Source organism: Callorhinus ursinus, unplaced genomic scaffold (assembly GCF_003265705.2).
Source record: "Callorhinus ursinus isolate GAN/ISIS: 27379988/994484 unplaced genomic scaffold, GSC_fseal_2.0 scaffold55, whole genome shotgun sequence".
NCBI classification, from domain to species: Eukaryota; Metazoa; Chordata; class Mammalia; order Carnivora; family Otariidae; genus Callorhinus; species Callorhinus ursinus.
In genome coordinates, this window is record NW_027397117.1 from 1,934,851 (window position 1) to 1,960,682 (window position 25,832).

The 25,832-nt window shown below is 63.5% G+C and overlaps 3 protein-coding genes across 7 annotated transcripts in view; 1 reads left to right on the plus strand and 2 right to left on the minus strand.

Annotated features, from left to right (window-relative positions):
• Positions 1 to 51: 51 nt before the first annotated feature.
• Positions 52 to 6,127, plus strand: LRWD1 (leucine rich repeats and WD repeat domain containing 1). Its single transcript, XM_025864628.2, has 15 exons — positions 52 to 245; positions 778 to 1,012; positions 1,129 to 1,245; positions 1,726 to 1,866; positions 2,119 to 2,223; positions 2,489 to 2,611; positions 2,697 to 2,811; positions 3,000 to 3,109; positions 3,298 to 3,505; positions 3,959 to 4,031; positions 4,115 to 4,255; positions 5,180 to 5,271; positions 5,425 to 5,580; positions 5,663 to 5,775; positions 5,863 to 6,127. Exons 1-15 carry the CDS (start codon positions 166 to 168, stop codon positions 6,001 to 6,003), a joined length of 1,950 nt encoding a protein of 649 aa, XP_025720413.1. The 5' UTR covers positions 52 to 165; the 3' UTR covers positions 6,004 to 6,127.
• POLR2J (RNA polymerase II subunit J) lies at positions 6,083 to 10,007 on the minus strand. Of its 2 annotated transcripts, none has more exons than XM_025864632.2 (4): positions 9,865 to 10,007; positions 8,696 to 8,785; positions 7,166 to 7,340; positions 6,083 to 6,513 (listed from the first exon to the last, which is right to left on the minus strand). In XM_025864632.2, exons 1-4 carry the CDS (start codon positions 9,915 to 9,917, stop codon positions 6,478 to 6,480), a joined length of 354 nt encoding a protein of 117 aa, XP_025720417.1. In that variant the 5' UTR covers positions 9,918 to 10,007; the 3' UTR covers positions 6,083 to 6,477. The 2 variants fall into 2 exon arrangements, with proteins under 2 accessions (XP_025720417.1, XP_025720415.1); XM_025864630.2 differs by having other exon boundaries at positions 7,066 to 7,340.
• A 1,595-nt stretch (positions 10,008 to 11,602) lies between these two features.
• The window catches only part of RASA4B (RAS p21 protein activator 4B), a 22,460-nt gene continuing 8,230 nt past the window's right edge, over positions 11,603 to 25,832 (minus strand). For 3 of the 4 annotated variants that reach the window (XM_025864715.2, XM_073884171.1, XM_073884170.1), the window contains 16 exons: positions 24,250 to 24,331; positions 23,576 to 23,707; positions 23,259 to 23,350; positions 21,869 to 21,986; positions 21,482 to 21,632; positions 21,137 to 21,201; positions 20,691 to 20,803; positions 20,268 to 20,460; positions 19,952 to 20,089; positions 19,224 to 19,368; positions 18,775 to 18,941; positions 17,016 to 17,153; positions 15,851 to 15,986; positions 14,247 to 14,367; positions 12,385 to 12,449; positions 11,603 to 12,253 (listed from right to left, as the gene is read on the minus strand). In XM_025864715.2, coding sequence (XP_025720500.1) covers positions 12,132 to 12,253; positions 12,385 to 12,449; positions 14,247 to 14,367; positions 15,851 to 15,986; positions 17,016 to 17,153; positions 18,775 to 18,941; positions 19,224 to 19,368; positions 19,952 to 20,089; positions 20,268 to 20,460; positions 20,691 to 20,803; positions 21,137 to 21,201; positions 21,482 to 21,632; positions 21,869 to 21,986; positions 23,259 to 23,350; positions 23,576 to 23,707; positions 24,250 to 24,331 — 1,978 coding nt within the window. In that variant the 3' untranslated portion in view covers positions 11,603 to 12,131. The remainder of the gene's footprint in view (positions 12,254 to 12,384; positions 12,450 to 14,246; positions 14,368 to 15,850; positions 15,987 to 17,015; positions 17,154 to 18,774; positions 18,942 to 19,223; positions 19,369 to 19,951; positions 20,090 to 20,267; positions 20,461 to 20,690; positions 20,804 to 21,136; positions 21,202 to 21,481; positions 21,633 to 21,868; positions 21,987 to 23,258; positions 23,351 to 23,575; positions 23,708 to 24,249; positions 24,332 to 25,832) is intronic. The other variant, XM_073884169.1, reaches the window with a different exon arrangement.

Genomic DNA, 25,832 nt, shown 5'->3' on the forward strand with positions numbered 1-25,832 from the left:
GCACGAGGTCCGCGGGCTCGCTTCCTTCCGGTCGTCGCCAGCTACTGGCTTGCGCGGCGCCGCCTCCAGAGTTCCGCCGGCCGCGGAGCGTCGGGCTCCAGGAAGCACGGACTCGGCCGGACGCCGGTGCCGCCAACCGGCCAGCGCGGGCCGCGCCTGGTCGCCATGGGCCCCCTCTCGGCGCGGCTGCTCATGCAGCGAGGGCGTCCCAAGAGCGACCGGCTGGGGAAGATCCGGAGCCTGGAGTAAGAGGCGGGCCGGGGGGGACGACGGGGGTCCGCGGGGTCGCGGCCACACAGCCCGCTACCCGGGCTTGGGTCGCCGGCCCGTCGGGAAGTAAGGCTGGGACCCTTACCCACTCCCTGCCCGGCGCCCTTATCGCCCTGTTGGTTAGGCGGAGCCTCGGATCACTCGAACCAAACGCTGGGCGCCCGTTATGAGATAGGCGGGCCGGGCCCCGAGTGGCCTCTCCCTTGCAGGGGCCCGGGCTGGGGGGCGGGGGGGCGAGACAGTCCTGCAGAAAGGGTATTGAGCAGCCTGTTGAGCTAGTTCCTGAGGCCCTGGGCAGCACAGAGGAGCTCTCTCAGAGGATCGGGGAAAACGTTCCGGAGGAGCCCCTGTAGGCAGTAGTAAAGTAGTTACAAGATTTTAAAAAGTAAAGGCTGTGCGTGTCTTGTGGAGAACCTCTGCTGAAAGAGCCTTCGCAGGCACCCAGGACTGCCCCAGGTGTGAGGGCCTGCCCGCCCCCCTGAGCCCTCCCTGTCTGCCCCCACCCAGCTTGTCCGGGCTGAAGCTGCTCTCAGAGCACTTGGACCCCAAGCTCCTGAGCCGCCTGACACAGCTGCAAGAGCTGGACCTCTCCAACAACCAGCTGGAGACACTGCCCGCCAACCTGGGCCTGTCCCACCTGCGCATCCTCCGCTGCGCCAACAACCAGCTGGGGGACGTTACTGCCTTGTGCCAGTTCCCGCAGCTCGAGGAGCTCAGCCTGGAGGGCAACCCCTTCCTGACTGTAAGTTGCGGGGGGGGGGGGGGGGGGGGGGCACCTGCCCCAGACCCAGGGCCAGCACTCTGTGGGGCTGAGCCACAAGTTGGGGTGACATTGAGCCACTCTCCCTCATCCCCCAGGTCAGTGACAACCTGAAAATCTCCTTTCTCCTGCCCAAGCTCCGGAAGGTTAATGGCAAGGATGCTTCCTCCACATCCTCTCAGGTGGAGAACCTAAACCGGGAGCTGACCAGCCGGGTAAGGGGGCCGGCCCGGGTCTCTGGAGCACTTGGGGGCCTTGAGGAGCGAGCGACCGAATGGACGTTTGGAAGACCCTCAGTGGGGGTTCCGGGGGCTCTCTGCCCTGACACTGAGCGGCACTTATCCCCTAGCCTGACGTGTTTCTCTGAGCCTGGCTGTGGTGCTTGGCCTCTTGTTCGTAGAGGTCATGCTCTCTGGGTGCAGGCTGGGCCCGGCCAGGGAGGCCGGGACACTTTCACAGTAACTACTCTGGGCCCGCTCCTCTTCCGGGCTGTTGCTCGAGCGCGTGTGTGTGTGTGCGTGCGCGTGCACGCACTGAGGTTTGCACACACTGCCTCTGAGGCTGTGGTTCAGGGAGGCTTTCTGGAGGTGGTGAAGTGGAGACTCCTGTGGCCGTAAGATTGGAGGCAGGGACGCCACGGAGGGTCCAGGGGATCTGGGGTGGCCTGGGCTTGAATCTGGTTCCTCTTGTTCCAGGTCACAGCTCACTGGGAGAAGTTCAAGGCTGCAGTGAGCCCAGAGGAGGAGGCAGAGAAGGCCCAGGCGGATTTTGTGAAGTCTGCTGTCAGGGACGTCCGCTATGGGCCTGAGTCCCTCAGCGAGTTCACCCAGTGGCGGGTATGACCTCATCCTGCTGGGAGTCCGTTCTCCCAGCTCCTCCATGGCTCCCATGCCTTCAGCTGTCCTAAGAGTTAGGCCTCTGGCCACGAGGGGTGGTGGAGTTCGGTGGGTCAGGGAAGGCAGACTTATTGGTTGGAAAGGCTCTTTCCCACCTCAGGAAGCACAGGTTCCCTCTGCCCCGGCATTTGGGGGAGGGGCTGGGAGCCCTAGGACTTGTGTCTGGTTCCCCAATGTCCTGGCCCCGCGTAGGTGCGGATGATCTCTGAGGAGCTGGTGGCCTCTGGTGGGCCCCAGGTGCATGAGGCAGACGTCCCGGAGAGGCCTCCAAAAGCCGCAGCTGCCCAGGAACCCAGGGTGAGTGTGGTACCATGCAGCTCGCAAGGCTCCAAAGGCCTGTCTTGGCCCTTCCTGCCTCGGGAGACTGTAGAGAAAGGGGATTGGGGGGGGGTGTCGGGGGGTCCTGGAAATGAGCCCAGGAGACGGCCCCTGATGCCTGAGCTGGTTCCCGCTGACCCTGGGCCAACCCTTGCTTTCTGCCCCCATGGGAGGGTGCGGGCCAGCCTGTGATGCCGAGGAAGCAAGCCCCGGACCCTCAGCCCAGCCCCGACCCCCTCCACAGGCCAGGCCCGTGGCCAAGAAACGGCCAGATGACATCTCACTCAACCTGTCTCCCAACAAGCGGGTGTGCACCTCCTCGTTGGCCCACGTGGAGGGCAGCCCCCAGGACTCTGATGGCGGCCAGGTAAGCTCACAAGGGGGCAGGGGTTAGCTGGCAGGGAGCACGGGCTGGGGCAGCTGTGACCCCCCCCCCCCGTCTGCCCCCACAGCCCGCCCTAGACCTGGAGCCCCTGCATTTCCTGCAGTGTCACAGCAAGAACAACAGCCCTCGGGACCTGGACACCCAGCTCTGGGCCTGCGCTTTTGAGCCGGCCTGGGAGGAGGGTACAGCCTTGGTGGGGCAGGCAGGGCCAGGGCGAGAGCCCCAGGGAATGCTACCTGGAGGGGGCCGCCTCCGCGGATGGGGGGCCTGGGAGAGACAGCCTCTGAAGCGTCATCAGGGCCAGGACAGAGGCGCTGCAGGGGCGGACTTCATGGAGAACGTGTTTACTGAGGCTGACCCCTCCAAACAGGGCGCGCGGGGGCCACCTCCCAGACAGTGGCCACGTGTGGTGGGGAGGCCGTGTGCGTGATAGACTGCCAGACGGGCATCGTGCTGCACAAGTACAAGGCACCTGGCGAGGTGAGGGCCCGGGGCCTGCTCCTGCGGCGCTGGCGGGGGGCGGGGGAGGGGCTGACCCGGTCCTGCTGGGCCTCACTTCCACCAGCTTGAGCTTCAGGGCGTGCGCACGTGTAGCCCTGCCCCTTAGTGATGCCCGCACCCACGCATGGCTCTGCTCCTTAGTGACGCCCGTACCCCCGCGCCCACAGGAGTTCTTCTCGGTGGCCTGGACAGCCCTGACCGTGGTGACGCAGGCCGGCCACAAGAAGCGCTGGAGCGTGCTGGCGGCTGCAGGCCTACGGGGCCTGGTCCGCCTGCTGCACGTGCGAGCTGGCTTCTGCTGCGGGGTCATCCGGGCCCACAAGAAGGCCATTGCCACCCTCTGCTTCAGCCCCACCCACGAGACCCACCTGTTCAGTAAGAGCCTCTCCCACACCCCTGTCCTGCAGTCCGGGCCGCCGGGGTCTGCTCTGGCCGGGGTAGAAGCAGCGTGGCTTTGTGAACGACTGACAGGGCTTCAGATCGTGCCTTTTCCCCCTGACCCGCTCTGTGGCTTTGAAGCTGGGCAGCTGGGCCGCTCTGTGACCCGGTTGGGTACCCCTGCCCCCCCCCCCCCCCCCCCACCGAAGTGTGGTGAGCCCGAGAAGGGATGTGTGAGCAGAGGCCTGCGAAAGGAGGGCCGCCTGGCGCAGGGCGTGGTAGCGCAGAGGGAGGTAGAGACTGGCGGCCCTGAGTCTTGTCTCCCAGCTGCGGCCCTGCCCGCCTCCCAGGGGCCAGGCCTTGCGACCACGGTCTCAGCCTGGGATGGAGCCTGCTGGGGCAAGTAGGGCCTCTTCAGAGCCACCTCTTCCCTTCCCGTCCGCTCCTCAGCGGCCTCCTATGACAAGCGGATCATCCTGTGGGACCTCGGGGTGCCCAACCACGATTACGACTTCCAGGCCAGGTGAGGCTGTGGGCCGGGGGGGGCTCGCTAGAGCGGGCGGACAGCCGGGTCGGTGGCCTCACGCGCTCCTCCCCCACCGGCAGCCAGCTGCTCACCCTGGATACCACGTCCATCCCCCTGCGCCTCTGCCCTGTGGCTTCCTGCCCGGATGCCTACCTGCTGGCAGGCTGCGAGGGCGGCTGCTGCTGCTGGGACGTGCGGCTGGACCAGCCCCCGAGGAGGAGGTGAGGCCGGCCGGGCCAGGGGCCTGACCCCCCGCAGTGGTGCCCGAGCCACGGCCCGTTCTGGGCCGCCAGCAGCTCTCTTCATGGGGCCCCTTCGCGGGGCCAGCCCGTCCCCACCTCCACTAGTCTCCCAGGGAAAGGTCCGCGCCTGTGGGACTGGGCCGGGCCGGCGCTCGGGGCTGCGGTCACCTCACCTCGCAGGGGAAGGGGATGGTGCCTGGGCAGGGATGAGACCCCGGAAAGGCTCATCTGTACCCCCCCGGAAGGCTGGCATCCGTGCCCTCGTGCGGCCCACAGCCTTGTTAAAACCCACGGAGCATTGTGGCGGGTGTGATGGAAGGCGAATGAGGGGACCGTGAGGTGGCGGCATGACGGGTGGCAGATGGGTCGTCGGGCTCCTGTTCACCACACGGGCCGAGCCAGGGAGTCAGGCCCTGGGAGGGAAGGTGCTGGCGCGGGGCCCGGCCCAGCCTGGGAAGCGGGAGGACATGGCAGACGAGCTGGTGGGCACACACCGGCTCCGTCTACCAGAGTGAGACTGAACTTTGTCCTCAGTGCCGTGAACGGCCTGGGAAGAACTTTCCCGGGGCCCGGGGGGGGGGGGGGTTGGGCGGTGACAGCAGTGAGGCAGCTGCCACGTGGGAGCCAATAACTAAAGCATCAGGCGCTGGCGGCTGTGGGGCCGAGAGCCTGTGTGGGGCCCACGCCACACGGGGGAGTGAAGCCCTGGGCTTGGGAACGCGCCGCAGCGCCGTGCCACCCGCCCCTGAAGGCCTGCTGCTCCGGACGCCTGTGCCCGCGTGGCCGCGGCTCCCAGCCGGGGCGGAGCACGTGCCCAGCACACCTCCGCGAGCGGCTCTGGGTCCCCCCCGGGGGCGGGGGGGGGGGGGGGGCAGCCGGCCAGCTTCCCCTGCCGCCCCGCAGGCCGTGCGAGGTGGAGTTCGTGTTCTCCGAGGGCTCGGAGGCAGCCACGCGGAGAGTGGACGGGCTGGCCTTTGTGAACGAGGACGTGGTGGGTGAGTAGCCCCCCGCTCAGGGGGCCAGCTTGGCCTTCCGGGCAGGCCTTTGGGGGCGGCTTCTCCCAGGGCTCCTGAGGGGTCCCCACCGCACACTGGGCAGTGTCTAGAGAGAGGCCCCCACCCAGTTCTGTCTCTCCCCCCCCTCCCCAGCCTCCAAGGGGAACGGCCTGGGCACCATCTGCCTGTGGAGCTGGAGCCAGACGTGGGGGGCCCGGGGCAAGCGGCCCACGCTGGCGGTGGTGGTGCTGGCCCGGCTGCAGTGGTCCCCCACCCGGCTGGCCTACTTCTCGCTGAGCACCTGTCCCGGTGAGCCCCTGTCCCCCCCCCCCCCCTCCCCACCCCGCGGGGCTCCACCCCACCCCCGGTCTCAGGCCATGCATCCCCGCAGGTGAGGGCATCGTGCTGTGTGGGGACGAGGAGGGCAACGTGTGGGTCTACGACGTCCGGCACCTCCTGACGCAGCAGCCTCCGCTTCCGGCAGCGCCGCAGGCCCCAACACAGGTAGGCGCCCCCCGCGCGCCCCTCGCCCCCCGCGGGGACTGCTGAGCAGGAAGCTGGAGCCCCGCCCTCCTCTCTCCCTCCTCCCAGATCCTTAAGTGGCCCCAGCCCTGGGCCCTCGGCCAGATGGTGACCAAGACCATGGTGAACACGGTGGTGGCCAACCCCACCTTTACGTACCTCACGGCTCTGACAGACTCCAACATCGTGGCCATCTGGAAGAGACAGTAGCCGGGGCGGGGCGGGGGGGGAGTTCGGGGGGGGGGGACCCAACTTAACTTATTCAGTTTTGGGGTGAATGACCAGGCTGTTCTTATCGGGGAATATTTTTATTAAACTCTCCGCTGTATAAGAAGACTGGAGCGCGGTCTGTGGCCCTGCTACTCGGAGACCGGCCAGGCTGGGAGCAGGGGCTCCTGCAAGTGACTGTGGTCCTCTGGGGCCACACTGCAGCGTGGACGGGCCCCAGGTAACCGGGAAACCGGTCCTCCGCACAGCCCCATGCCCCGCGAAGTCCCCTCGGCTTTAGCCCACAGCCAGGCCCTTTCCTGCCGCACTTTATCAGGAAGGTAAAACAGACTCTGTCCAGGACACAGCAGCTCCGGCGGGAAGGGGCGCACCAGGATGTCCCCGAAGCTGGGGAAGCTGCTCTCCTAGAAGGTTCCAGTGCAGGGTAGGAACTAGCCAGGCAAGACTTCCAGCCTCCTATTCGATGCCTTCTTGCTTGTCTTTAATGGCCACCTGAGCAGAGGGGTGGCAGCCAGTCAGCCGGAAGGGCCAGGGTGAGGAGGCTGGGAAGGCAAGCCCGATGTCCCCGAGCCCCCCCACCCCCCACCCCATCTGCCTGAGGTGCAAGTCGAACTCTGACAAGCCATGGAGCCTTCTCACTCTACACCCAGGCCAGACGCTGAGGCCCTCTGCGTGGACAGGTGTGACCATCCCCTTTCGTCCTCCTTAACTGTGGACCCCCCCCCCCACAAATACCCTGAAGCAGCCAGGCCTTACCGGAGGCGGCTTGGGGGAGCAGTCCCAAGGGGGGCTGCTCCACAGGGGCTGCTCCACAGGGCTGCACAGCACGCGGGGCACGGCTCGCAGACGCGGGCTCCTCAGCCTTGCAGATGCCCCCCCCGCCGGCGCGGGCTACAGGAGCCCCCGGAGCCCACAGTACGGTTCCCACCCCTGCCGGCAGACAGCATGCCCCCAGCCTCGGCTCCATAAGCCCCTCTGTCCACGCTCGCTCAAGGCTGCGGGAGCATCGCTGCTCGGTCACCACCTCGCCCCGCCCCCCAATACCTCAGGAAAACCACCCCGGGGGTTGTCCAGGGTGTGGGCAGGAGAACACTGCAGCTCCGGGCAGACGCACCCCCGCTCCCCTGCACGCCGGGCCCCTCACCCGGAAGCGCTCCTCCAGCAGGGAGAGCTCGCTGATGAGGTCCGTGATGGCATTGGTGAAGGCCTCCTGCGGGCTGTAGTCCGGGGTGGTCTGCACTCGGATGATGATCTTGTGCTCCAAGGGGTGGGGGACTTTGTAGCCAGCAAACAGCACCTGCGGGTCCTTCAGCAGCTGTCTGAGGTACAGAAATGGGCGGTGTGACACGAGGGGCTGAGCCCAGCACCCTTGGGGATGACCAGGCCTCTAAGCAGAGAGTTCCCACTGGGTTGAGGCCTAGAAGCCAATACAGCTGGGGGCTGACCCCAGGTGATTCCCTGCTCCTGATTTCCCAAAAGTCTTACAAGTAAAACATTGAAAAAAAGATCTCGGGGGACGCCCCCCCCCCCCCACACCCCCCCCAATATCTGTGAGGATCGAGGACCCCAGCTGGTAAGCAGGATCTCCAGCAAACTCTTCCCTCAGGGGAAGGCTGGGACCCTGCAACAGCCCCAAAGAGCCCTCCCCAGGCCGCCCGGGTTCAGCTGGCAGCGCACAGCCCAGCACGGGCACCTGACGTGGCAGTACAAGGGGGCACGGGGAGAAGGCCCAGGCCCTGGGCGGTCAGTGACACGGAAGCCCTCTGGGCAACACAGGCTGGCAGCTCCTGCCCACACACCTGGGGCCCCGTCTGCGAGCCGTGCCCTGGGCCCGCGCCGGGGGGGGGGGGGCATCTGCAAGGCTGAGGAGCCCGCGTCTGCGAGCCGTGCCCCGCGTGCTGTCAGCAGCAGGCACCACAAGGGATGGCCCTTGCACAGGTGGGGACGTGGCTCCCAGAGCAGGGGAGTGGCAAGGCCCCAGAAGGGCCTGTGGGCACCACCAGGGTGGCTTGGGGGTGGGGAGTCAACCAGAGGACAGCCAGCTCCTCCTCCCACTTTCAGCCCAGAGACCAGGAAGGCTCCTGCCTGGGGCCTCAAACGTGCAAACCTCGGAAAGACCTGGCTTCACCGATGGGGTTTTGAGCAGAGAAACGACAAAGTGCTTGGGCCAGAACAGCAACCACGTCGCTGACCACCTGCCCGGTCAGGACTAAACTGGTGTAAACACAATCCGCCGTCCACCAGGGGCACCGGATAACCACAGAGCCTCTCCCCCACATTCTCCCCTCCTAATAAGATCCGATCTCTGGCACATCTGTCTTTGCGTGCCAGGTGTCCCAGAGGTCATCGTCCCAAAGGGGGGGTGGGTGACAGCCAGCCCTGACTGCTGCTCCCTGCTCCGCAGCACAGACACACGAGCAGGCCCACGTTTCTCTGGCTTGCCGCACGTTCACTTCCCACCATCAGATAAACGAGCCGGGACAGAGATTCGGTGGTGTGAACAGATACAGGTCAGCGTCATTTTGGAGAAAGTGTACTGGAATGTGGGAATTGCCAGAGGAGCACCCAGACCTTCCTGAAGCTCAGAGAGACTTCGGGAAATCTTCCGGAATGTGTGCTTTGCCTCAAAGAGCCCCATTAAACATTTCCCAAGAGCCTCTGACGTGAAACTTACGATTTAATGATGTTTCCTAGCGTGTGGTCTTCTTTGTTGATGGTGAACAAACAGGCATTGGGTACCTTGGTGTCCTTGTTAATGGTAATCCTAGAAAGAGGCGGAAGCAACAGATGGGCAAACGGGGGCTCCCCTCCTTCCCAAGTCTAAACCCTGCCCTTCAACGCAGGCCCAGGTCCCACCTCCTCCTGGAAGACTTCCTCCATCTCTTCATCCATAAAGACCTCTCTGAGTCAGAGCAGCAGAGTGGCTATGCCCTGATTCTGCGGGACCCTCACCTACTCCGGATTGCTCCTTGGCACCAGTGACATTTTAGGGTGGACAATTCTTTTCTGTAGGGGGCTGTCTTGCACATTGTAGGATGTGAGCAGTATCCCTGCCAGCAGCACCCCCTTTATGACAATCAGAAGTGTTGGCAGACATTGTCCAAAAGTCCCCTGGGGAGCAAAATGGCCCCAGCTGCCAACCACCGCTCCCAAGGGAGACGAAGTGGCTGCCAAGGGCCACACCGTAGAGCCCTGCACACCAGGCTGTTAAGAAGGAAAACCCAATGTTTAGGACGGTCGGCTGCGTGCTGAGCCCTAGCCTCAGCACTTCCGGTAAATTACCTCATCAAGCTCCCCTTAGAGAAAATCCTGTGATTTGATACAGCAAGAAACCCATTTCCCAGAGGAGGAAAGCAGGCCTCAGGCAGATTAAGTCATTTGCCCAACGACATGGAGACGTTAAGTGAGAGAGCCAGGCCCAGGCTGAGAGACCAGGGAGAGGACTACATTCCCTTGCACTCTGCAGGCAAGAAGCCCCTGAAGGGTCTTCACAGGCCAGTGAGGATCGGTCGTGAGCCTGAGAGCCAGCCCTCTGGCTGCAGCAGGCGGATGAAGGCGGCGGCCGGAAGGCTGCCGCATCCCAGAGGGAAGGAAAGCACTGTGGCGCCAGGCACTCTAGCTCCCATACAGACCGCCACTTCCCGTGTGCCGCGGCAGTTCCTTAGCCTCTCTGAGCCTCAGTTTCCTCCTCTGCAGAACGGGGCCACTCACCACCGCCTGGCAGGGCTGGCTCGAGTTTGGCAGACACAGTAAAAGCTGCTTCCGTCTCCCCGCAGTGGACGAGGCCGAGAAGCCCCAGGGTCCGCCCGCGACCCCCGGCCCGCCCCCGCCAGCTCCACTTACTTTTTCTCGCCCTCGAAGAGCAAGAACGACTCGAAGGCGGGAGGGGCGTTCATCCTAGCGCCGCACTAGTCTCCAAAGTCGCAGCAGCAGCCACCACCGCCAGCGGAGCCCTACACCACCACCTCTTCCGGGTTAGCGGCTGCTTCCGGGTTACGGCTGTCTCCCGCGTGAAGACCGGCCGCTTGCCCCCTAGCGGCCCGGGGGACGTAGTGCAGACGCGGGAAAAGCCCTGGGGCGGGGGGAACCGAGGGAGGCGGGTGGTTCTGCGCATGCGTGAGCCCGGAGTTGTGGCTCTGTAGACGCGCTCCGGCCCCCGCTCGCAGGGCTGGGGGGCAGTTGTGTGTGTGGTACGACGGCCTCTCCCCGCTCCCCGTGATCCTTGTTTGGAAATGTGCCCTTGGAACACCCAGCGCGAGGCCCTCGAGTGGAGAATGGAGCCAAGGCGCAGTGGGGCCGGCGCGGGGCGGGAGAAGCCTCATGGGTGTCTGGGGCCGCGGTGCGGATAACCCCCTGCCGAGGGTGCCTGCCGTGAGAGCCCCGGCTGTGTTGTCGCCTGCTTGCCCACTGGGCACGTGGCGTGATGAGCGGCTTGTTAGGCAGGCAGCGGGGGAGGGCGGGGGCCAGGCAGGTGTACCCAGCGGGGAGAGAGGAGCTCCCACGGCCAAGTGTAGGAGTCCAAGTGTAGGAGTCCGTTTGGATTGGCCGGTATTTTGCAGACTGCAGTTTGTTCTAAAGGCCCCACCTGCGCTGTCTGAAGCAAGGGGCTGGGTCTCCCATTAGCTACTGGAGCCACAGCTGCTAAGGAGAAACCAGGAGCTTACACACCACTTCCTGGGAAGAGCCATCCCCTACTTAAGCCTTGGGCCCTAGGGCGAGGAAATATCCCCCCGCCCCCAGACCCACACTGGCCTTGACTCTCCAGGCCAAATGGTGGGTGGGAAGGGGCTGCTCTTTAACTGGGGAGGGGTAGAAGGCAATGAGGGGATGGTGCCCTGGGGCATCTCCCCCTTCTGGGCCATTCTGGCCAAGTTTGGGCCCAGGATGCTACTTAACTGGGCTGGCTGGGGGAGGGAGGTGTAGTTTTTACCCAAAAGGGGCCTCACTCCCTGCCTGATAGAACCCAGGGGTTTGGGGGTACATGAGCGGTAGGGACAGCGCCAGGTACGCACTTGTTGTAACCCCTCTTCAGGCTGCAGCGGCCACCCCACCCCAGGACCCTTCTGGAGGAGAGGGTGGTAGGTGTTGCCACACTGGGTGGCTGTGTGTATGCAGCTCATAACCAGGCTCCTACTTGTGGCAGCCCCATAAACGCACACCTCTCCTTCCCCTTCACACTGCATTAGGGTGCAGTAGACCCTGGGGTCCGTACTTCCTGACCACAAGGTCCTGGAAACCGAAGGAAATTGAACAGGGGTGACAACTGGTGTGAGGCCCTGAGGAAGTAGCCAGAGAACAGGGTGTTGGTGATGGGGGAGGGGCGGCGCAGACTCAGCCACCCCTGGGCCAGGAAGGGAAGGTGAGGCACGTTCAGGCTCTAGCCTGTGGGGGATGGAGCAGTGGGACCCAGGGGTATGGTGAGGACAGCAGATGGGGAGAGAAACGAGTCCCCCTGGGATGGGGGGGGCAGAGGGGATGCATAAAGGCTATGCTGGTGGCCCCGTCGTTGGCCACCAAGGAGCCACTGGAGTCCCCAGGTCTAGTCCTTCCACCAACCCCCATCACAAGAACCCAGAGCCCAGGCAGTCACAGCAGGTTTATTGTCAGCGACAGAGCACCGGCGAAGCTCGCCCGGAGGGCCCAGCCAGCGGCCGGGGTGGAGGAGCAGGCGGTGTGGTGGCCAGGAGCTGGGGGATGCTGAGGTCCAAGCCTGGTCTCCTGGGCTCCGTGTTTCTTCCCACCTCCCTGGGTCCAAGGAGCATCAGTCCACCCAGGCTCGGGCCACCCTAGGGGTGGTTTCTGGCTAGGTCCGCCCTGGGCAGAAGAGAGGGCCCCTGGAGAGCGTGGGCTAGTGCCAGGGATGGCTGCAGGGCCGGCAGGGAGCAGCCAGGCTCCAGAGAAGAGCGGGAGTGTGCCAGGCGCCCTAGAGACTTCAGGCGGGCAACGATGGGCCTTCTGGACCCCCCCGACCCCCCAATTCACCCAGCCCACGAGAGCCCTAAGCCCTGCTCCCCAGTGAGTGAGAATGAAGTGAAGAGCCGAAAGCGCACCGGGCGGGCGGGTCTCCAAGCACCTGGCAGGGGGCTCGGCAAGGGCGCAGGGGGTGGACCTCACGTCTGCAGCGCCAGCGGGCGGCTGAGCCCCGAGGGCCGTGAGCCGGCGGGGCTGGAGCTGTGGGCCTCCTGGAGGTCCTGCAGCACCTGCAGCAGCTGGGCCAGTGGGTCTTCGGGGGCTGGAGGCAGATGCAGTATGAGAGTGGAGCAGCCAGGGCCAGAGGGTCCCCCGCCCCGGAGTGGGGCCCCACCCACAGCCCCCCGGAACGGAGCTCCGGCCACTGCGGGGGTCCAGCTGGGAGGGACCTACCTGCCCCTGGGCCTGTGCGCACAGAGCCTGCCCCTGTGCCCGCACTCAGCTCCCGGTGCTTCTCCCTGTGGGGGAGGGCAGAGTGAGAGCGCGTGGTGCCCTTGCCAGGAAGGCTGGGTGACCCCGCGCAGGCCTCCTGAGCCAGAGGGGATCCTGGGAGCGGGGGGCCGCCGACCCCTTCAATCTGTGGGGAAGTAACAGGGATCCAGGTAATGGTCCCCAGGTCACCTGCCACCTTCCCTCTTCCAACCTCCTCTGGTCACCTCCACCACGGTGCGCCAGCGGAAGGCACTTCGGAAACCCAAGTTCGAACAATGTCACTCCGGTTTCGGAGGACCCTGCAGAAAAGGGCCAACTGGGGCCTGAAGTCCCAGGATTAACTGGTGGTGGGACAAGTTTCCTCCTTATGGGAGGACGAGCCAGTTGCAGTTTAAGCACAATTCCTAACCGGGATTCACCAGAGCTCCCTGGGCCCTCAGTTACGACCCTGGCAGCCCACACGGAGGGAGAGCGAGCAGCCACGTGGACCCCAGGCTTGAAATTCCTTGCTTCGGAATTCCTCTGGCTTGGTCTTTTTGCCGGTCTCCCTGATGAGTTTCCGAAGAGCTATGTCCCTGTAAGATCTAACGAGCTGCTCCTCCTGAAATGCCTTCTAGGCCCCATGGGGTCATTCCGGTCCCCTACCTGCCCTGCTCATTTGCTAATTCGACACTGACCGCAAGAGAAGACATCGTTCCCAGCCACCAAGCGTCCAGTGACTGGTTACGGCAGCCACAGGAAGTGGGCACAGCAGGGACTAAGGACGGGTCACCGTGTCAGGGGATCAGAGGTGCCGGTGGGGCAGAAGGTCTGGTGGTGCTCCATGGCAAGGAGGTGAGGCAGAATGAGAGGAGGGGTGGCCGGGTGGTTCCGGAGCTGGGGAGGCTATGATCAGGCCCCTGGGCACTGGTCCCGTGGCGGGACCCACCTGAACCCAAGGTGGCTTGGGTTCCAATCTTGGCTCTGCCACTTCCTGACTTAAATGGGGGACAGTTGTGGGTCCCGGGAACAGAGCAGCAGACAGGGTGGTGGCTTCATCCAGTAGGTGGCGAAGTCACCGAGCCAGGGGGCCAGACTAGGGGTAGAGAGGGAGATGGTGACAGGACACCATCAGAAAGGACGTGTGGCCGCAGAGTGACCTGGGAGCTGCTGGAGACTCTGGCTCACAGGGCAGCGAGCGGTTCTCGTCCGACCCCCTGAGCTTCGAAGGGTTCTGAGGAAGAGATTACACCCTGGAAAAGTTGATGAGGAACAAGGACAAGAGCCACCACCCCTCCAGGGCCCTGGGGACTGGGGTGTGGGGCAGAAAACCGCCCCCATCCCAGCAGGCTCAGGGAAGCCGCTCAGGGCTCAGGGAAGCAGCGGGTTGCTTGGAGATCTTCCCACTCTGGACTCCACCTCCAGAGATTCTGAGTCAGTGTGGTAGGGCGCAGGCATTCTGGTTTTTTCTGAGCAGGAGCCAAGGGCTAAGAACCAGGGCATTAAGGAGATGGCTGAGGAACTCAAGAGAGCTGGCTGAGGACAATCCCTGCGCTCCGAGGGCACAATGGGGAGGCCGGACAGGTTGGGAGGCTGCGTCAGTCCGGGGCAGGTATATACAGCCATGGCAATGACTTGTGGCAATGACCCGGGCCTTCTGCAGCCCTTGGGCCTTCCTCCTCACCGAGCCAGCCTCATGCTGCAGAGACCCGCGTGCCCCTCCCCAGGTGTGGCTGCCACCGGCAGGAAGGGGCCAGGCCTGATCTGTAGCAGGAGACCAGCCACGTGGCCCCAGCTCGGGCCCTCGGCCGCCACACTCCCCAGGGCCACACAGACCTCCTCACCTCAGTGCGGCCTCCACGCCCAGCAGGTGCCGGTAGATGAGCTGGGCCTCCAGGTCATGATCCAGAGGGTCATTCCACTCCTGTAGGGTCACCCGTGACCGGGTCTTGTCGCAGCCCAGATCTGGGGGCACAGAGAGGGCAGGGTTGCGGGCAGAGCCCATGAGAGCTTACGTCCAACTTCGTGGCAGTGCAGGTGGGGACGCTGAAGCCTGGAGAGGGACAGGAATGGGCTCAGGGGCCCCAGGAGGGCAGCAGCTCATCTCTGCCGGGTGCAGCTCCTGAGCCCAGAGATACACAACTGCCGAGCACGGGAGCTGCACAGGAGACAACTCAAGGGGGCTGTGGACGGCTTTCTGGAGGGCTGCCTGCCCAGAAGGAAGAAGGGAGCGGCCTGGGACCGTAGATCATGGGGCTGGAAGCTGAGGGCTTCATGCCTTGGAATGAGCCGGCCCTGCCACCTGCTGGCCTGACGACCTTGGCAGAGACATCGGCCCCCATTAAGCCTCGGTTTTCTCCTCCACAGAATGGGCTACCAGACCTGCCTCCTAGCTGCCTAAGGAGTCCCCCTCACCAATAAGAAGGTCTATCACCATGAAGGTCAAAGCCAGCAGCTGCAGGTCAGGCCAACCAGAGCTGCCACTGTCCCCTCCCAGACCCAGGGCTGGGCTGGAGCAGGTGGGGCGGCTTCCCAGGGCCTCCCGTGCCAGGCTCCAGGGGCTGAGTCTCTTCTGAGACTGTGGAGCAAGAATTTTGTAAAGCAGTGAGCCTGGGTGGCTCAGTCATTAAGCGTCTGCCTTCAGCTCAGGTTGTGACCCCAGGGTCCTGGGATGGAGCCCCGCATCGGGCTCCCTGCTCCGCGGGAAGCCTGCTTCTCCCTCTCCCACTCCCCCTGCTTGTGTTCCCTCTCTCACTGTGTCTCTGTCAAATAAATAAAATCCTAAAAATATATATATATTTTTGTAAAGCAGATGGAGATTAAAGAAGACCTTAACAGTCCCGGAACTGAGCTGCCGATAAGGGAAACCTGGTAGTCACAGAAGGCCGCTTAAATTTAAAATCATTAAAATGACATAAAATTAAAACAAACTTCAAACTCCATTCCTGGGCCACACTGGCCACGGCTCAAGCCACATGTTCGTAACGAGCACACGCGCAGTACTGGACACCACTACCACCATCACGGAAAGTTCTAGCAGCAGCTCGTCTCGGCCATCCCTCTGGTGCCCAGGGTCCCCCACCTGCAGCTCCAGTATCAGGCTGCCAGGTGGGAACGTGCAGCTCAGCAGCAAGGAGTTCCTACAGTGTGTTCCTCGGAGCCCCGGTTCACAGGAACCTCCCTCCCCGGCCAAGGGCCCTTGTCCCGTGAGCTAGTGTTACACTCCAACTCGTTTCCAGGCCTCCTCGGGGCCCTCAGCGAACCCACGTGCGGCACCCACACCACGTGGCACTTCCCAAACTCCCCTGTCACAGAACCCTTCCCGCCCAGAGCACCTGCAGGGACCGGCCCGCCGCCAATTCCTCCCCACGGGTGCACAGGTGGCCCCCAGCCAGGCCAGCCAGGGTGGACAGATGCCGTGTAGAGGGGCCCACGCCTCCGCTCCCACCTGACTTGTCCTTCTGGTGGCAACAGCTCCACTTGTCCCCGCGGAAGACGCCAGGGTGGTAGGAACCCAGCAGGCCCGGGTTGCTGATGCTCACCTTCCGCAGCGCAGACAGCCACTGGTTCAGCTCGTTCACACACTGCAGGGGGCGCGGGGGCCGTCAGAGGTCACCCCCTCCAGGAAGCCCGCCCCCCTTCCTGGAGCTCCCAGGCACATGGCCTGACGAGCAGAGCGCCGGCTGGACGTCGGCCGCCACTCGCCCCCTCGGCCATGCCTTGGGCAGTGTACAACCTGCCAACTGTACAGGGCGGTCACCGTTTTCCCCTGTAGCTCCGGACAGTCCCTCCCAGGGACAAGCCAAACGCCCTCTGACTTCAGCCTTCCTTCTTGCTCCCCGTGTCCTGCCCCCAGACGTTCTCTCCTTCACGATGCCCCTTCTCAGAGGCCGCCCGTCAGAGGCCCTCCTGCCCACCCTTTAGAGAGCAACGTCCCCCTGCTCAACGCTACTCTGTCCCCTCCCTCTCTCCCTCAGTCTCCTTTGTGCCCTTCAAGGCACTGCCACCATTTGACATTTTAAATATTGATTTAGTGGTCCGTGTGCCTCCCTGGGAGACAAGTTCCACGAGGGCAGGGCTCTTTCCCCTGCCGCTGTACCCCACCACAGAGAACCACGCCGGGAGCCTTGTAGGCGCTCCACAAATACCTCTCAGATGAATGGATGAGTTAGTACATAAAGAGACGAGAATTTGAGAGCACGTACGCAGAGCCACACGCCGGCATAAATACGTGAGGATTACGTGTTGATGTGTTCCGCAAACACAGAGGCACCAGCACGGACACTCAGAAATCCAGTTTTCCTCAAACGCGTACAACGTGTGAGGCTCCAAATCACAGGACCGTACACGTCCTTACCCTGGACCACGCACAGACCTACACCTGGGTGCCTAGACAGGCCCAGGGAAAGCCACGGGCACAGGCCCCCAGAGCCCAGGACACACGCACGCACGCATGCACACGCACACACACACACGCACTGCACTCACGTCAGCTCTCACACCCTGCTGGGCCTGATGCAGCTGACAAGGGGGTAGGAGGCTCACTGGGGCCTCCTTCTAGCCCCCCACCTCCCCAGCAGCCCTCCCCTCGAGCGCCCCCACGCGGCCCCCACCTTGCACTGCAGGTACACGGTCTGGGGCGTGCCCGCGTCGTCCTCGTAGATGACCTGCATGACGTGCGAGCTGCCAAAGCTCTTCTCCTCCACCTTCTCTGCCGCCCGGATGTTGGCTAGCTTGACGAGGGCGCTTTTCTGTAGTGGGCCGAGGCAGGGAGACTCAGGGTCCGAGCCGGGACCACTCCGTGTCCTAGTTCTGGGCCTCAGTCTCCCCTTCTGCAGCCCCGGGGGTTGGCTTAGGGGACCCGGCTCTGTGAGTGACCCCAGCCAGACAGAGCGCACATGGTGGTTAAGTGCCTGGCCTCTCGAGGGTTCGCAGCGATCATGGGAGGTCTGAGCTTTGGAAATGTCTGGACTCCCAGCATTCCCCAGGCCTGGAAAGTAGCACCTGCCTGGACCAGGCCCTGTGCCTTTCCCCTTATGAATAATCCCCCCCGCCCCCCCGCCCCGTGCCTTTACCTTCCCTGCCTCCTGGCCCCTCCCCACTCCTGCCATCATCCAATCTGTTAAGACACGAATGGGACAGGGAAAAGCTGTGCGTCTGACGGGTCTGTGTCCCTGAGGGGCCCCCAACCTACTGAAGCAGAACCTGGGCTAGCAGCCCCCAACCCGGGGTCTCCCATCAGAACTCATCAGGGCCCTTATCACCCAAGTAAGAGCCCCCATGGCCCTCAGGAGAGCACCCACTCCCCCCAGCCTGGCATGCAAGCCCACCACCCCTGCTGGCCCCAGTGACGAGCAGCGAAGGGCAGAGCTGCCTCTTGGGAGGAGTAAGAACACCTGGAGGGGAGCCCCGAAAACACACATCTGGGGGTGGGGCCTCCCAAAGGACAGAAGATGTGCTGCCCTCTTCTGCTGAAGAGGAGACAGGAAGGAGGCAGCAGTGGGGATGCACGGATGTGCCCACAAAAGGGCAGAGCTCAAAGCCAAGGAATGGAAAGGGGCCCAGAGTGGCATAAGGGAAAGCCCTGCCAGGCTTGGCTGAGGCTGCAGAAAATGCTGAGGGCACTCAGCGGCTGGGCAGCTGCTAGGAGTGGAAGAAACTGGAAAGCGAGAGGCCCAGGCTGAGGCTCCTCACCCGGGGAGCTCCCTCACCCCCTCGGTTCTCCCATCAGGTGCTCAGGGCCGGGTTGGGAATCCCTGGAAGACCGTCCCCAGAGCCTGGCTGGCGGGAGGTCGGGTCAGCCCAGCTAGGGGTCAGCAGACCCACGGAGAACATAAGTGCTCCGCCCTTCCTGGGAGAAGAGCATGGACAGGAGACCAGCCCGGGGCCTTGGGTAAAACCACTGGCTGAGATCCTGCCCTGTGCCGGGCCCGGGCTCTGCACCCTCAGAGTGATCCTCTCCTCTGCCCTCAATGACTTGGGCAGAAGGGACCGTCGTCTCCAGTTTGTAAGCCAAGACACCAACTAAAGCTCAGAGAAAATGAGACACTTCCTAGGTGCACAGGGCTGGAAAGCAGGACTCCTCCCAGCCCCCCCCATTCCTCCACCTCCCAGAAGCACCCCTCAGCCCCCCACCCCACTCATGCGCCAAGAAGCCAGGGCTGACACGGCAGCCACTGCCTGCCCCTTGCCCCCTGCCCTCTGGGCAGAAAAGGTTCTTCCCTACGGGTCTTAAGAGATCCTGTGGCTGCCACCAGAAGCCTGGTCCCGCCCGGTTTTCTTCTCTGATCCCGGTGGGCCCTGGGGTGGGCTCCGAGGGAGGCACAGGTGCCTCCAGAGTGTTATAAACCCCTCGGATCCCCACTTGCCCACCTTAGAGCTGGGTGTCTTGGCGAAGCTGAGCGCCTCGGTGGTGAGGGAAAAGTGGAGTTTCTTGAAGGAGGACATGAGGTGGCCCTTGCCCTTGGTCCTGTGGATGAAGAGTGGTCCCTCCTTCACCGGCGGTGCCTGCAAGCTCAGTGCCCGCTGTAGGTCCAGCTCTGCCGGGCCAGGGAGGGAAGGTAAAATGTGAGCCCAGGGACGAAGTAGGGACTGCAGCGGAGCCGCGAGGGGCACAGGCAGCAGGTGGGCAAGGCCACGGGACGGGGCAAACGGGATCAAGAAGCTGCGGGTGCGACGAGAGAGACAGAGGGGAGAATAAATGGGACCTGGAAGACTGTGGGCAGGGCCGTCAGACAAGCCAGTGTGGGTGGGGCCGCGGGGCAGGGGCGGAGCAAATCTGGACGGAGAGGGTAGCGTGGGGCCGCACGGGGAGTGCTCACCCTCCTTCTCCTCGATGTCCACCAGTTTAGTGATGAAGTCCTTCAGCTGAGCCACGCCCTGGCGCACGGTGGGCTGCAGCGGCTCCATCCAAGCCTCCTTGGCTCTGGAAGCGGGCGTGTCCATGTTGCCCACATTCTGGACCGCCTGCAGGTGACAGCAGCCAAGGGCCAGGCTCTGCTGGGTCACGGGCCCCCCCACTGCAACCTCCCCCGCCCCGCCCCCAAATCGGGGCTACTCCCGCGGTAAGAAACGGAGGCAGAAGCGGCACGAGCTCTGCTCATGGGCCCGTTCCATCCGCACTGGGGTTCGGGGCTGAGCCGATCACGGAGTTTGAGGCCTTTCGGGACCTGACAGTTGAGACTACTTGAGGGCAACCTACTGGCCTTCCTCGACAAGTTTAATAGGAGAGTGCTCCTCCCCCCTCACCCCCCCGGGTACGCCGGCCCCAGCCTGGTGCCAGGCAGCTCGGTGCCGCCTGGGAATAAGCAGATCTGGGGGTTAAAAGGCCTGCATTCACACACACAGGCAGTGCGGCCTTGGGTAAGCTCTTTCCCCCGCAGGGACCTGTTTCCTTGTCCATGAGCTCGGCTGACCACGAGAAAGCTTTGTCAGCTGTGCAGTGCAGTGCCACCGGCGTTCCTGGAGCCAGTCGGGGATACACTGCCATGCAGGCAAGGGCCCCGTGGGCACCCGGCTGGGCATCCCGCCCGCGTCCCCGGGCCCGCACCTTGGCCAGCAGGAGCAGGGTGCGGCTGGTGCGCGCGTCCGCGTGCCGCTCCCGCAGGTGGAAGAGCTTGGGCGCCATGATGGCGGGAGAGAAGAAGCGCAGGCACAGGAAGCTGGTGACGGCGATGAACGGCACGTTCTGGGGGGCGCGGGAGAGCAGGGCTGGACTGCCTGAGGCCTAGTCTCGGGACCGCCCGCGGGCCTTTGGTGCTGTCCCCGCCTCTCCCGCTCCCCATGACCCTGCCTGCGGTCCTAACCCCCTACCCCCCCCCCACTACCGCCACCGCCCCGCCCGGCCCCACCGGCAGGGGGCGCACCTCATGCTGGGCGCTGGGGAAGCGCTCGCGCACGCGCCGGAAAAGCTGCCGGAAGGTGGCGCGGACCACGGCGGGGCATGAGCGAACGGAGCGACTGAGCGCGCTCAGCAGCGCCCCCAGGTGGGTGCGCAGCGTCTGCGCGCTCTGCTCCAGCACCTCGGCCTCGGTCTGTGGGCGGTGCAGCCCGGAGCACCTGAGTGGATCCCGCAGAGAGGATGGAGGTCAGCGCCCCTGCACAGACTCGCACAGAGGCTCCCCGAGACAGGCGCGATAAGGCGTCAGCAGAGACAGGGACAGAGGCAACGCACAGATGGGCAGAGCGACGAAAGGCAGACCCAGGCAGAAAGGGCCAAAACATACACTTGCAAAAAGGGCCTGGCACCCCCGCCCCCCCCTCCTCCCCGGAATCACCCCTGGCCTCACCCTACATCCTTGACCTCCACTTTGCTGGGGTCCAGCTCCACGTACTTCTTCTCCTCAAACACCCTGTCAATGATGGGGCCCAGGACGCCGTGCAGATACCGCATCCCAGCCACCTGGGGGCCGCGGGGGGCGGCATTGGTCCCGCCTCCGGCCTCCAGCTGCAGGCCTTCTCCCTGCAGCTGGCCTCCCAGCCACCCCGAGCACCATCTGCCTGCCGTGTCCACTCTGGATAGAGCCAGGCACGCAAAGGGGACAGCGTGACAAACTGCTGCTGCGCGAATGAACGAGTGAATGGATGCATGGGTGGATGGATGAAATTCTTAGCCTTAAAGGGCCCTGGACTCCCAACCGAAGACTGGAGCTTAAGCTCCCACTCCATCTCTTGGCCCTTCTGAACCTCTGTCTCCTCATCTAGGAAACAAAGACCATATACCACTCAACCTCACCTTCAGAAAAGACTCCATGGACTTTGAGGCCAGAGAGTTGCTCCGGAACAGGGTGTTAGCCTCACCTACAAGCAGAGGTTCTAGTGGTTAGAGGGATTGGGGAAGGACAGAGGACCACGGGGATGGGGGCTCTAAGCTGGCCCCTCTGTAAGGAACTACCTTGCCACCTCCCAGCACACTGCCACACCTATGCCTTTTGCTCTTTGCTTTGCCTCCTCAGACCCAGCTAAGCTTCCTACAGGAAGGCTTCCCAGATTTCTCCCCTCTCATTATCTCTGGAGTCCTAGGCTCCTGGTTCCCCTCTCCACCACACCCTCAGACAGGCCGCCCCCTCCCAGGCCTCACTGGTACGACCCAGCTCCAACTGGAAGAGCAGGTCCAGAAAGTCTTTGGCCAGTCCCTGCCCCAGGAAGAGCTTGAGCAGGTTGGTGGCCACATCCTGGCGGCACTCGGTGCTTGTTGTCTCCTCAATAAGTGGTATCAGCTGCCCTGGACCCTGCGGGAGGCAGCAAGGACAGGCAGGGTGGGAGGACCCACAGGGGAACCCAAACCCTTCACTCTTGAGGACCTCAGAGGACCACGCGGAAGGGGGGGTGCTTTCTCAAGGGATGGCAAGGGGCCCTGGGCACTGGCTACTTCCTTACCATCCTGAGAACGGAGCGCTTTGCTCTTCAGAGCAGGTGTAGGCCTGCGGTCCCCGGACCCTCCCACCTTCCCCCAGGGCCCCCTCACCTGGGTGCCCAGCTTCACCTCACAGCACAGCAGCCGCACCAGGGGCTGGTAGCAGCCGGAGGGCAGTACCGTCTCGTCCCGCAGCCGCACCTCCAGCTGCAAGGAGCCCAGGCTGCCCCTGGAATGGGCAGCCTGTGACCTCTCCACCAGGGACTCAGGCCACCTGGGCCAGGCCCCCTCCCCACTGCCTCCATGTTCCCCACTGGGGGCCAGCCTCTCAGTCTCTCGGCTCAATGCCCTCCACCTTGCCTCCCTGCACTGCCTCCCCCCCACACCCCCGCCCCAATTCTTTCCCCAAGCTGCTTTCTTTCCCCGCTCGGAAAGCCCTTCCCACCTCCAACCACCCTCACAGCCTGGCTTCCTGCCCCCTCTAGACTCCTTGGACTCTGAGCTTGACCCATGTGGATGTGCTGGGCTCCCCAGCCTGGAATCTGTAAACTCTCAGAGAATAGCTCCTTCGTGTATACGCTTTACACTGGAAGCAAATCCCCAAGTGTCATAACAACCTGCCAGGGGCAACTGAGGCTCGAGCAGGTTAGGCAACTTGCCACAACACATCTAACTGCCAAGCTCCCCTGCTCAGATCCCTCCTGGTGGGGGCGCTGGCCAAAGCTTAACCGTCTGTAAGGACCCCTTCCAGAAGCACAGCGCAGTTCACTAAGTGATGATGCTCAGCACGGCCTCATCCGCAGAAGCCCTCCAAAGGGCCCTTGGCTGGTTCTCTGGAAATGCCTCGCTGCTGGACACAGTCGTCTGCCCTGCCCTACCCTGTCGATGGTGGGGATGGGGGGTCTGGGGCTTTCTGCAGAGAGACAGAGCTGAACCATCCAAGGTGGGGGACACTGCTGATTCTCCACCTCCAGGCTGAGTTGTGGGCAAGGAGCCCAGAGGGCTTCCTTGATAGGGTTGCCAGATTTACCAAAACAAAAATACAAGACGCCCAGTTAAGTTTGAGTATCTTTAGTACAAGTCTGTCCCCAGTACTGCATGGACATACACTGAAAAATGATTCAATGTTTGCCTGAAATTCAGCTTTAAGTGGACATCCTATATTTTATCTGGCAACCTTATTCCTGGAAAATTTGGGGGGGGGAGTCAGAGCTCTGGGGACTTGAACCCTGGGTCTGAGTTCTGCCGAGAACCCCTCAAAAGGAAAAAGTCTGACGGCCTGTTCCAGAATCTAGCAGAAAGTAGAAAGCAGGAGACCTCTACCGCCTCGGAGCTAGGAGAACAGGGCTGAGTCTAAGGCTGTGAGAAGGGCCAGGCGGCAGGACCAGCCAGGATAACAGTCTGGCCCAGTGGGCAAGGGTCTGCCCCTCCCTGCACCTGCCTGCCTGATGGAGCCAAATGTCAGCCCCCACCAGCCCCACTGGCAAGCCCAGGTACTTACTCTCCCCGCCGACTCTTGGACTGGTCAGGCTGCAGCCGGAACCAGCCCTCCTCCTGCTGGGTCGCCCACAGTCTCTGGACATTGAATATCACCTGGGGACAAGGCAGACGCGGGGGGAGGGCACGCTGAGGCTGGGACCCTCAGCCCTCTTCCTTGCCAACTACTGTTCTTTTGGGGGGAGTCCCTTCTGGGGGGTCCCTGAGCACCAGTGGCTCATTCTGGGGAGTGCCCCTTTGGGGCAGCCGGAGGGGGATGGGGGGCTGGAGGCCAGGCTCAGAGGTGGTGGCAGGTGTAGCCAGAAGGGGCGGGGCACTCACTTTGCCCAAGAAGTCATTCCGGCTGACAAGGTCCCAGTCCCAGGCTTCCACACACAACGCCTCCGTGGCCCCCTCTTCCAGCTCAAACTCAAACGTCTCGTTCCAGCGTGGGTAGCATGATTTCTTCACAATCTGCCCAGAATGGGAGGAGGGGTGGGGCTGACCCCCATGGGCCCCCCCGAGCAAGGCCCAGCCAAGGGCACAGCCAACCCCAAATACCCCACTTGGGATCCCTGCAGGGGCCTTGCAACAACAGAGGTATAAACTTCCTGTCCAAACCCCTATTCACTTCTCAAGGTGGGGAACGGAGGCCCAGGGTGGGTAAAGTACTTGTCCAAGGCCACAGAGCGAAAAGGTAGCGGACTGCGCTGGGAAACCAGGACCCCACCCCGTACCCATGCTCGTGGCTGAGCCCACCACCCCGGCTGTTTCCTGGAGCAAAGCAGTGGGGGGAGCTGTTGGACGGTGCAGATGAACCCCACGCCACTGTCTTGGTCCAGGAGGCCAGGACTGAAAGGCAGCTGGGGCTGTAGGGGCCGGTGCCAGAAGAGCCAGGACCTGCTATGTACCGGGATCACCCCGCTTTTCTAAACCTCTTCTGTGAGACTGCAGTCCCAGCCTGACCTCCCAGCTGATGAAGGCCTGCCCGTCCCCCACTCCCCCGGCCCCCTCACCGAGGTCTCCTGCGTCCGTCCGTTGTAGCGCACTCGGACGAAGGGGTCAGATGCACCATTCCGGTCCTTGGGGGCTAGGTCCCTGGGGGGTGGGGGAGCAGAGCATCCACTTCTCACACCCCCCTCCCCAGACTGCACCCCAAGCGGTGGGGCAACCACACCAGGCTGGACTCATCCACGCCCTGGCAAGCCGGATGACTGTGGACAGCGCCTCTCCCTTTTCTGGACACTGATTCCCACGGTGTTCACCCCACCAGCCTCCACGCGGCACGCACACCACGCTAGGGAACCCCCCATGGCTCCTCTGAGCTGACAGCTGCAGGCCGACTGTGAGGTCATCCTCTGCTCTGGGGAGTGGGGGAGGCGAGTGCATCATGGAACAGCCTGGGCTGTGCCCCCCACCCCACCCCGGGTTCCCAGTGCAGCCCTGAGCTGGGGCCGCCTCTCTCAGCCTGTTTCCCCATCGGCAGAATGGAGAAGATAACCGCCACAATTGAGATCATGGGCTTCTAGAAGGCCTGCCCTGCAGTATTGCCCTACTTGGGGGGTGGATCTTGGGGAGCAGCCCCAATGGGCCATCCTGCTGATCCTTAGCAAAGCCCAAATCCCTCTTCCTTTTACTGCAATTACTACACCCCCAGCTCAGAGCCCTTTGTGGAATAACAGCAAAGCCCGCCCCTCTTCCTTTTACTGTAATTACTATTTTCCGCTCTTCTCCGTATTTTCCAGTTTAAAGCCTCTCAGGCCTGCTTTTCTTTCCTCCTCAGAGCTAATAGAGTTCCAGAACGTGGCCTTGAGAATCCGCCCAGAAAGATGAGGAGAAATACTCTTTCTGCACAGACAGCATCTCGGGCCACCCAGAATGCCAGTGGGATCTGAGTGGGGGGTAATGGGGGGCCAAGACCCCCCCCAACTCCACACAGAGGTCTGGACAGACTGCTCTTCCCGCCCAGGCACCTGCTAAGCGGAGGCCAGGTTGGCCCAACCACCGCGTCCCCAGGAGTCTCGGCAGCATGTGTGTGTCTGTGTGCACGTGTGTGAGCATGGCACGCACACGGGCCACAGACAGCCTGGTGCCAGGCGAGGCTGAGGGAGGAGGAAGCGGGTGGGCAGGGGAACGGAGGGTGGGAATGGCCGAGCGTGCGGGTGTGACTGGGCCTCTGCCCAAGTCTACACATTTTCCCTCCGCCTGTGCCTTGTCCACGCTCCAGCCCCAGGACAGAGAATCAAGCCAGGGGAGCCACAGTCCCTGCCTGCAGGAGAGATGTCTTCCTCCCCGGGAAGCCGACCACCCCCGCGGGGACCCGCTCCTCCACAGGCGCTGGCCAGGCCCTGCCCTTCGCCCCAGAGGCAGCCAAGGACCCTGTGCAGGCAGCCTGGAGCCAGAAGGGAAGGCGCTCCTCATGGGGCGTGTGTGACTCACACTCAGACCCAGACGGGAGGGGAACCTGCAGCTAAAAATACCCGGAGGGGGAGGGGAGGGGGCCCTGTCACAGGTGACTCAGGCCCACCTTTCTGCCCAAGTCACTGTCCCTCCTGGAGAGAACCCCACCCCTCCCATCTGAGGACAACCCCAACACACA

Excerpts from the sequence above, each read along its gene's own strand:
- LRWD1 (XM_025864628.2), top strand. The coding sequence starts at position 166 with ATGGGCCCCCTCTCGGCGCGGCTGCTCATGCAGCGAGGGCGTCCCAAG. Across the intron at positions 2,612-2,696 it reads AGGACTCTGATGGCGGCCAG|CCCGCCCTAGACCTGGAGCC; the intron begins GTAAGCTCACAA and ends CTGCCCCCACAG. Across the intron at positions 2,812-2,999 it reads TGAGCCGGCCTGGGAGGAGG|GGCGCGCGGGGGCCACCTCC; the intron begins GTACAGCCTTGG and ends CCCTCCAAACAG.
- POLR2J (XM_025864630.2), bottom strand. The coding sequence starts at position 9,917 with ATGAACGCCCCTCCCGCCTTCGAGTCGTTCTTGCTCTTCGAGGGCGAG. Across the intron at positions 8,786-9,864 it reads CTCTTCGAGGGCGAGAAAAA|GATTACCATTAACAAGGACA; the intron begins GTAAGTGGAGCT and ends GCCTCTTTCTAG. Across the intron at positions 7,341-8,695 it reads CTAGGAAACATCATTAAATC|ACAGCTGCTGAAGGACCCGC; the intron begins GTAAGTTTCACG and ends TCTGTACCTCAG.